This window comes from Lactuca serriola, chromosome 1 (genome assembly GCF_051521515.1).
Source record: "Lactuca serriola cultivar US96UC23 chromosome 1, Lser_US96UC23_V15, whole genome shotgun sequence".
NCBI classification, from domain to species: Eukaryota; Viridiplantae; Streptophyta; class Magnoliopsida; order Asterales; family Asteraceae; genus Lactuca; species Lactuca serriola.
The window spans coordinates 47,227,136-47,237,060 of record NC_136408.1 but is presented as its reverse complement, the minus strand read 5'-3'; the positions used below and the strand labels follow the sequence as shown (position 1 = coordinate 47,237,060).

Here is a 9,925-nt window from a genome sequence, read left to right as displayed (position 1 = left end):
TAAACGTGTACAAAAAAAATAGTTACCCAAATATGAACAAAATGAAAAGTAACAGTAAATTACACGAATGGTCCCTGTGGTTTGGGAGAATTTGTGTTTTTTGTCTCTAATTACACGAATGGCCCCTAGTGTTTATTTTTATTGCGTGTTTGGTCCCTATTTTATCTAAAAAGACTATTGTGTCCTTATTAATTTATTTTTTAATTAATTTTCTTATTTATGTATTTATTTTTTTACATATTAAAAAAATTAATAGACCCCACATATTTGTATCTACTCGGATGATCTTTACTGTTTATTTTTTAATTAATTTATTTTTTTAACTCAGAGGATCCCTACTGGTTAATTTTGTTACGACTTTGGTCCCTGTCTTACCTAAAAAGACTATTGTGCCTTTATTATTATTATTTTTTAATTATGTATGTATATTTTATATATTTAAAAAAATTAATAGACCCCATATATATGTATCTCCTTACAATCTCATCTCTCATCATCCTCAACTTCTATTTATTTTCCATCTTTAGTGATATCAACGTCTTCACCATCCTTTCTTTTTTTCGGTCCTTCAACTCCATCGAATCAACACCACAACCACTAAAGATGAAGAAACAGTAGGTTATGGTGTTTGTTCGCCAGAGTTGAAGTACCAAAAAAAGAAAGATGATGAAGACGTCGATGTCACTAAAGATGGAAAAGAAATAAAAGTTGAGGAGGATGAGAGATGGGATGGTGACCGGTAAGACCCAAATTAAATTTCTCAAACGTGGTTTCAGGTTTATAGTGAGGAGATACAAATATGTGTAGTCTGTTAATTTTTTTAAATATATCAAAAATAAATACATAAATAAGAAAATTAATTAAAAAAATAAATTAATAAGGGCACAATGGTCTTTTTAGGTAAGACAGAGACCAAACGCGCAACAAAAAAAAATAGTCGGGATCATCTGAATTAAATTTCTCAAAAATGGTTTGAGGTTTATGGTGAGGAGATACAGATATGTGGGGTCTATTAATTTTTTTAAATATATAAAAAATAAATACATAAATAAGAAAATTAATTAAAAAAATAAATTAATAAGGGCAAAATAGTCTTTTTAGGTAAGCAGGGACCAAACGCGCAACAAAAATAAACAGTAAGGACCATCCGAATTAGAAAAATAAGTTAGGGACCAAAAACACAAATTCCTCCAAACCACAGGGACCATTCATGTAATTTATTTTTACTTTTCGTTTCATTCATATTTGGGTAACTATTTATTTTGTACACATCTAGGTAACGAACTTGTTAAAAGTGTTCACATCTAGGATTTAACCTGCTATAGCAGGTCATAATGGTCATATGTGAACACTTCCAACAAGTTTGTTATCTATATATATACAAAAAAAGATAGTTACCTATATATGAACATATCAAAAAGTTAATTACCTTGGTAAGTCATTTTCCCTATTGGGGACATAGGAGATAATGACATAACCTATTTTCAAGAAAACATTCATATAGATTTATGGAATGAATCTGAAAAGAAAATAATGTTAGAAATGCAATTTGAGAGCAATGAATGGGTAAAAAGAGGCACTAACACTTTGGTTGATGACCCAAAATAAAGAGTTTAAGGTTTGGGAAAGTAAAAGTAGCTTTTAGATAGCATAGTGTAGGAATCTAGGGGTGAAGGGTGTAACACCCCAATTTTCAAATATCGATTAAATGACAAACAATCGTTCCAACATCTCCTAAGATCAATTATGAACTTACTTATAAACTATAGTCTATAGCGGAAGCAAGATAAAATAAAATAAAGTCTTCAACCGAAGAGCTTCGGGTGTTACGTCTTTGCGGAACTCCCTTGTCGTCTTGCTGATCAATCCTCTCCTTAGCCTTCTTACTGTCACTTGTTAAATAGTTTTTTGGGTTGCGCACATTTAAAGTATCTAAAAGGGTAAGCTTAGGGCCTAGTGAGTTCGTGTTGCACATATATGTCCATCACTTAAAAAATAAACAAATAGTTTTATCATATATCTTCAATAAATCATACAACAAATATATCACTCAATGACATAATTTAGGGGAACGATTAATTATTCGGAGAAAGAACCAAAGGTTCGTTTCTCATCTCTTTGAGACAACTCATCATCCATTGTACCCAAGTATTTTAAATATCCAAAGAAATGAGTATGATTGTCAATTCCCATCCCCGCCGATCACACACATTCATCATGCTCATGACGATTAAACACCCACCCATTCCCGCTAAACATGTCATCCAAAAAACACACACAATAGAGAACAATTCCAAAATAACATTTGCACGCAATCATACTTATCATAAAACATATTGTCAACAAATAAATAAAAACCACATAATACACACATGATAAACATTTATGTGCGAACAACCACAGAATACGAGAAAACTCACCTCGCAGCTGAAAAGTCTTAAACCGAAGATTATCGCGCTACACACTCCCTACATTCCACCAACAGTTTTTTCTAAGAGAATGATCCAAAAAACATCTTATCCTATCTTATCCTATGTGTCCGTGACTTTTAATATAACTAATCGTAAATCTTGTTCGACCCACCATCATTTTAATTTGCCATGCTAGAAATATATTAAAATATATAATTTTAAAATCAATCGGTCAATTTTTTATTCTATAAAATGGACAAATGTTTTAATTACCAAAACTTCAATGGTTGACCATGAAATCTAATATTTAATCCATAAAATAAAAAAATAAAATAAAATAAAAAAATAAAATAAAAAAAACTAAAAACAACATGTTTAAAGATTGATAGGGACTGATTACGCAATTTCATAATCCCCAATGTTTAACTTTCAAAAACATATGCTTTGATTATATGAATCAAAATAAAACCAGCAACTCGTCGCACATGGAGGGATCGTTTATGTAATTGGAGTTTCAACCGAAAGGAAAATAGATGTGAGATGCTTTGAAAAGGCAATTTATATATTTCACACAAATACGTATGATGTTTTTTTATTTACTATTTAAAAATTCATCCAATTTAAACTTTATAATGAAACCTTTGACCCGTCCATGGAAACAACATGTAGATTTTGATAATCAGAGAGATGGAATGAAACGTATTTTCTTATTATCACCAAGCCAATAAAACAGTTCTTTAAATATAATCCAGAAAGCCAAAACTAAACAATCCTTAATCAAAGGAAACCATAAAAGATAATAAAGGATAAATATGAAAAACTGATTAATAAAATAATGACTATCGGCTAAGAAATATTTGTTCCAATATTCCCCCTCAAGTTGGAGCGTGTAAATCTTGCATGCCCAACTTGACAAGTAAGTTTCGAAGTTGCTGAGCTCCTAATGGCTTGGTAAGAAGATCGGCTATTTGACCTGTGGTATTAATGTGCATGGGACGTATTTCATCCGACTCAACTCGCTCTCGGACAAAATAACAATCCATTTCTACATGCTTCGTTCTTTCATGAAAAAATGGATTGTTAGCAATGTGTTTGGCAGCTAAGTTGTCACAAAATAGAGTAGTTCCTTCCGTAGGTGCTTCGCAAACTTCCTTAAGCAATGATCGAACCCACAATATTTCGCTGACTGTGCTAGCCATTGCCATGTACTCCGCTTCAGCCGATGAACGGGAAACAACTGATTGTTTCTTCGACTTCCAAGATATGGGAGCACCACCGAGGAGGAGCAAGTACCCGGTGCGAGAATGTCTTGAAAAGGGACATCCAAGCCAATCAGCATCACAGTAAGAGACTAGTTTCAGGCCTCCTTGGCGGGGTATCAAAATACCTTGACCCGGGGTGGCTTTTAAATATCTTAAGACACAAGTAACCACATTCATATGATTTTGTCTAGGGTCGGAGACAAATTGACTTAACACGTTAACAGAGTAAGAAATATCCGGGCGTGTGGCTTGCAAATATAACAATCGTCCAACCAATCGCCTGTATTTACCAACATCAACCTTTTCTTCTTCCTCATTCTTATCGAGTTTTAGATTTTGTTCCATGGGAAACCCACTTGGACGACACCCTTGCAAGCCACTGTCCTCTAAAATGTCCAAAGTATATTTTCGCTAACTAAGGACTAAACCCTCCTTCGTACGAGCCACTTCGATTCCCAAAAAATACTTCAAGGTGCCGAGGTCTTTAATGCTAAATCTGTGGTGGAGTTGAGACTTGGTGTATTGAATCATGTCCATATCATTACCAACAATGATCACATCGTCAACATAAATCAAAGCTGCTACAAAAACTGCATTTTTGTTGTATATAGACAACGAATAATCTGCCCTGGATTGAGTGAAACCAAGCTCTAACAGAGATTGGGTGAAATTATGATACCAATTACGTGACGCTTGTTTAAGGCCATATAGTGACTTCTTGAGGCGACAAACACGTGTATCATTGTCTTTTGAGAAACCTTGTGGAAGCTTCATGTACACTTCTTCGTTGAGATCACCATGTAAGAACGCATTGTTGACGTCTAACTGGTGTATAATCCAGTCCTTCTTCACAGCTAAAGTAAGAAGAGTGCGCATCATTACTAATTTTGCAACAGGCGCGAAAGTGTCGTGATAGTCCATTCCTTCCATCTGTGTGAAGCCCTTTGCTACGAGCCTGGCTTTGTAGCGTTCGATCTCCCCATTTGGTTTATACTTGATCTTGTACACCCATTTAGAATCTATTGCTTTCTTTCCATCGGGTAAAGGTCCCAAGGACCACGTTTGATTTTCTTCAAGTGCCTTGATTTCACGTTTCATGGCATTTCGCCAATTTTCATTTTGTGATGCCTGAAAGAAAGTTTTAGGCTCATCATGTGACGTGATGGCCGCTAAAAATCTTTTGTGTTTGTTAGAAAACTTTTCATAAGTCACATAATGAGCAAGAGGGTGTACCGTGGAGGAAGCTTGATTGGAACTTGGGTGTGCATGATCGACAGACGGTGGGATGTTAACTTCGTAATCCTTGAACCGTGAGGGTTGAGTCTTGGCCCTTTGAGAAGTACGGCTTGAATTGTTCAGATATTGCGGGTCACCATTATTAGGTGATAGATCGTAATTGGCTTCGTCAGCTCATGTCATATCTTCTGGTGGGTTATTGGGCTCATTACTTTGCATGGCTGAATCCATGTCGTCGGCCTCTTCTGTTACAATGGATGCGCTGGGATTTTCTTTATGGTATAAATCACTTTCCATGTCGATTCCAGGCCCATCAGTTGGTTGAGACTCACCAACGATTTCATTCTCTACCTGGTTTACATTCTCTTTGTGGCTAGAGAATGGGAAGACGTTTTCAAAAAACTTGACATCACGACTTACGACTATTTTTCGTTTTTCTAAATCATAGACTTTGTAACCCTTTGTGCCAAAAGGGAATCCCAAAAACACCCCTGCCTTTCCTCGTGGAGCAAATTTATCTCCCTTTGTTTTGGTGTTCCAGAAGTAAGTCAGACAGCCCAATACACGCATGTGCTCATAAGGAGGTTATTTTCCATATATTATCTCATATGGCGTTTTGTATTTAATTACTTTGGAAGGTAATCTGTTGATGATATAGGCAGCCGACAAAACACATTCCCCTCAAAACCTTATGGGTAACTTCCCTTCAAATCTCAAGGCACGCGCTATTTCCAAGAGGTGCATGTGCTTTCTTTCCACAACCCCGTTTTGTTGAGGGGTATGTGGATAGGTTGTTTCGAGCTCGATGTCGTGATTAGCATAGAAGCTTTTCATGTGATTGGAGGTGAACTCTCCTCCATTGTCACATCTGATTCATTTAATGTTCTTCTGGAATTGTGTTTGGATGAGATTGTAAAAACTGATCAAATAATCACTTGCCTCGTATTTGTGCCTGATTATGTAAACCCAAACAGCCCTACTATAATCATCAACTATAGTGAGGAAATAACTTCCATGTGTAAGTGAAAATGTTCTATAACCACCCCAAATATCACAATGAATCATCTCAAAACAATCATTCGTTTTTATTGTACTTGTAGGAAAAGGGAGTCTAGTTAATTTAGCTCTCAGACATGAATCACAAAAAGCTTCTTTAGAGTTACTACTAAAATCCTTACATAAAGAAATATGAGATAATTTTTTATTTGATGGGTGACCAAGTCTTTTATGCCATTGATTTGTGGTAGTGACTGCCATAGCTCACCGACCTTCTTGCATGATCCCCATTCTGTAGAGTCCACCAATGCACTTACCCATTCCAATCAAGCCCCTCGTACTCAAGCCCTGTATTACAAAGAAATCCGGGAAAAAGGTAATGGCATAATTCAAATTTCTCGTTAGTTGACTGACAGATATAAGGTTGCATTTAAAATTTGGTATATAAAGAACTCCTTTAATTTTAATCCCTCCTTTAAAGGTAAGTTCACCGTTTCCTTTGACGGGAATGGTTTCACCATTGGGGATGGTGACGGGAAATTCTCTACCTCCCATAGTGAAGTTTTCAAGAGACTCCTGATTGTAAGTCATACATTCGGTTGCTCCCGAGTCAATTATCTAGTCACTTTCATTATTAAATTTACCTGCCATGTTTGCCTTCGGGGTATTGTTGGGTTTGTCGTTGCTGCTCTTGCTGAGAATCTTTAGAAGCATTTCATATTGTTGGTCGCTCAATCATGGCATCTTGTCAACGCACGTTTCTGCCAAGGCTACCTTTGGCTTCACCATCTCCTTCTTTCCTTTCCCTTGCTACCAGTCCGGGTATCCGACAAGCTTAAAGCACCCGTCTCTAACGTGTCCACCGTTTCCTTTAATTTTAATCCCTCCTTTAAAGGTAAGTTCACCGTTTCCTTTGACGGGAATGGTTTCACCATTGGGGATGGTGACGGGAAATTCTCTACCTCCCATAGTGAAGTTTTCAAGAGACTCCTGATTGTAAGTCATACATTCGGTTGCTCCCGAGTCAATTATCTAGTCACTTTCATTATTAAATTTACCTGCCATGTTTGCCTTCGGGGTATTGTTGGGTTTGTCGTTGCTGCTCTTGCTGAGAATCTTTAGAAGCATTTCATATTGTTGGTCGCTCAATCATGGCATCTTGTCAACGCACGTTTCTGCCAAGGCTGCCTTTGGCTTCACCATCTCCTTCTTTCCTTTCCCTTGCTACCAGTCCGGGTATCCGACAAGCTTGAAGCACCCGTCTCTAACGTGTCCATCTTTGCCACAAAAGGTGCAGTGTCCGGATTTATTGTTAGAGCTTGTCTTGTCGGTCTTTTGCCAGTTCTTTTTGTGATTCTGATTCTCACAGCTGACTTGCTGCGAGGCTTGGAAGGCAGCGGCATCTGGAGTGGTCGTGATCTTTCTTCCAGCAACAATACTTCGCTGTTGTTCATCTTCCGCCACCAGATGGTATGCTATCCCGAGGCTAGGCGTCGGCTTGGTGGCTAGTATTTGGGTCCTCATGACTGAAAATTTGGCATCAAGACCCATTAGAAACTCGTAGAGTCTTTCTTTTTCCTTGAGTTCAGTAATTTTCTTTCCGATATTACACTCGTAGCCATCGCATTCACATCGAGGAGTCGGCAAAATGGAATCTATTTCATCCCATATACCTCTGAGTTTGGTATAGTAGGCTGAAACAGAGGTCCCTTCTTAACGTGTCTGTGTGATGGATTGCTTGAGTTCATATCCTCTTGGAGCACTTTCCTTCCCGAATCTTTCGTGTAAATCATTCCAGATTTCGAGGGCAGTGTTGGCATACTTCACACTGCTTCGTATCTCCTTGTCCATGGTGGTAGTGAGCCATCCTTTGATCATGGCATCACACCGCATCCACGCCATATACTTCTCGTTACTTTTGTCGGGTTTATGGAGGGTGCCATCAACGAAACCAATCTTATTCTTTGCGAACAAAAAATTGGTCATCTCTTGGCTCCAATCATTGAAGTTGTTGTCGGTGAGGCTCTCGTTTACTTGGAGCTATTTCGGATACTCAGAAGGATGCAGGTAGTATTCTGAATTTGCATCGATCGGTTCTGGATTGTTTTTGGATTTGCCTGGATCATCGCCTGCCATGATGATGATGCCTGTTTATGGTTTTGATGTTTCCGAAACCTGCTCTGATACCATGTAGATTTTGATAATCAGAGAGATGGAATGGAACATATTTTCTTATTATCACCAAGCCAATAAAACAGTTCTTTAAATACAATCCAGAAAGCCAAAACTAAACAATCCTTAATCAAAGGAAACCATAAAAGATAATAAAGGATAAATATGAAAAACTTATTAATAAGATAATGACTATCGGCTAAGAAATATCCGTTCCAATACAACAGTCCCGAACCTCTGTCTTCCCCACCCGAAAAATCTGGCATTCTTTTTTTTTTGAGCTTCGAACTTACTCAGAATAATATCAAATAATTGTGTAAAAACCAATGTTTGTCCTCTCCACAGCTTACCAACACAAATCCCATTTTAGTTTAACATAAAACAACATAATTCTAGATTGACTATATCGTTTTTTTTATTAAAACTTATAAATGCATTTTCTAGCAAATTGAACCTCAACATGGATGAAACAGACATGTACGATCGAGCTAGACCACATAACACATATTCTAAAGCTAAATCCTTAACTAATTCGATCAGGAACTAGAAGAACATACCTTATAATGCTTGAACTCCAAAAAAAAAAAAAAAAAAAAAAAAAAAAAAAAAAAAAAAAAAAAACTTCGCAATCTTACTCCACCCATTTCTCCTTCGATTCTCAATGTTTTCTCGCAATTCCAGTTGGCATTTTGCACCATTTTTCAGGCTCTTTATAATGCCCAAGTTTATAACTGATGAAACCTTTCATTTGCTTGAATTTTACTTCCCCAATGAAGGTGACGGGTTTGGACATTAAACCCCATAAATCTTTACTAATTAACTCATTAATCCTTGAATTAATCATTTTATTATAATTATATAGTCTAATTACATATATATTTATATATTTTAAATTTGAGTTATCACAAACTTCCCAACTTCGAAAAATTCTGTCCTCGAAATTTGAACTAAACAACCAAATAAGGGTATTTGGTCTTATTATCTCATACATTTCCCCATGTCGCATCTGACCATTTATGTTACTTTCACTAAGCTTTCATGAGTTGTATCTCCACATTCCTTAAATTCTTGACCAGATAATCCATTTCTCGTTGTAAACTTTTCCAAAATGATGATATTAAACTAAGGTTCTGATCATAAATACACAAGCGAACGATCTCATCAATAAATTTTCCCACAAGTATGTTTCACCCAATGACACAATTTAAGGAACATTTTAGATATCCAGAGAAATAACCAGTGGTCCACTTCCCTTCCCACTTGGCAACAACCTGTTCGTTATGTTCAAGCATTTAAATATCCAAGGAAATGAGTAAATTCTCAAATCCTATCTCCCGTCGGTCTCAACACACCCGTTATGTTCCCGACTATCATACACCCATGTCCCATTAAATGTGTCATCATACACCACTTAAACGAATCTAAAAACTTTCCACTTACCCTCTTCCATGGATTCTTTCAGACTCTTCTTCGGTCCACCCAGTAAACAGACACTTACATCAATTCTCATTATTTTAAATCGTGCTTAATTCCTTCCTTACTTATGACTTAGAGCATAAGTGACAACGTTATTCCCCCCTAGGTGACATAATACCTTATAGTCACAGTCTCTTAGAATTTCCACTTATCTTGTAGCCTCATGTTCAATCATATCTGATCAAACATGAAATTGACACTATTGTAGTCAGTAAAGATCTTACACCTTCTTTCACTCTTTGTAATCTACGCATATTTACATCGTCCCATCATTTTTCGTGACGAACAACACCGGTGCACCCCCCCGGTGATTTACCATGTCAAATAAAACCTTACAAGTCCTGCAACAGCTACATAAATTCTTTCATCCTT

The 9,925-nt window shown here is 36.7% G+C and overlaps 1 protein-coding gene across 1 annotated transcript; it reads right to left on the bottom strand.

The window, feature by feature from the left end:
• Positions 1-7,129: 7,129 nt before the first annotated feature.
• On the bottom strand, positions 7,130-8,775 carry LOC145054502 (uncharacterized). The gene is made up of 4 exons (XM_079002715.1): positions 8,713-8,775; positions 8,635-8,649; positions 7,669-7,945; positions 7,130-7,560 (listed from the first exon to the last, which is right to left on the bottom strand). Exons 1-4 carry the CDS (start codon positions 8,773-8,775, stop codon positions 7,130-7,132), a joined length of 786 nt encoding a protein of 261 aa, XP_078858841.1.
• Between the last annotated feature and the right edge of the window lie 1,150 nt (positions 8,776-9,925).

Excerpts from the sequence above, each read along its gene's own strand:
- LOC145054502 (XM_079002715.1), bottom strand. The coding sequence starts at position 8,775 with ATGGTGCAAAATGCCAACTGGAATTGCGAGAAAACATTGAGAATCGAA. Across the intron at positions 7,561-7,668 it reads CGAAAGATTCGGGAAGGAAA|ATTCCATTTTGCCGACTCCT; the intron begins GTGCTCCAAGAG and ends GGGATGAAATAG.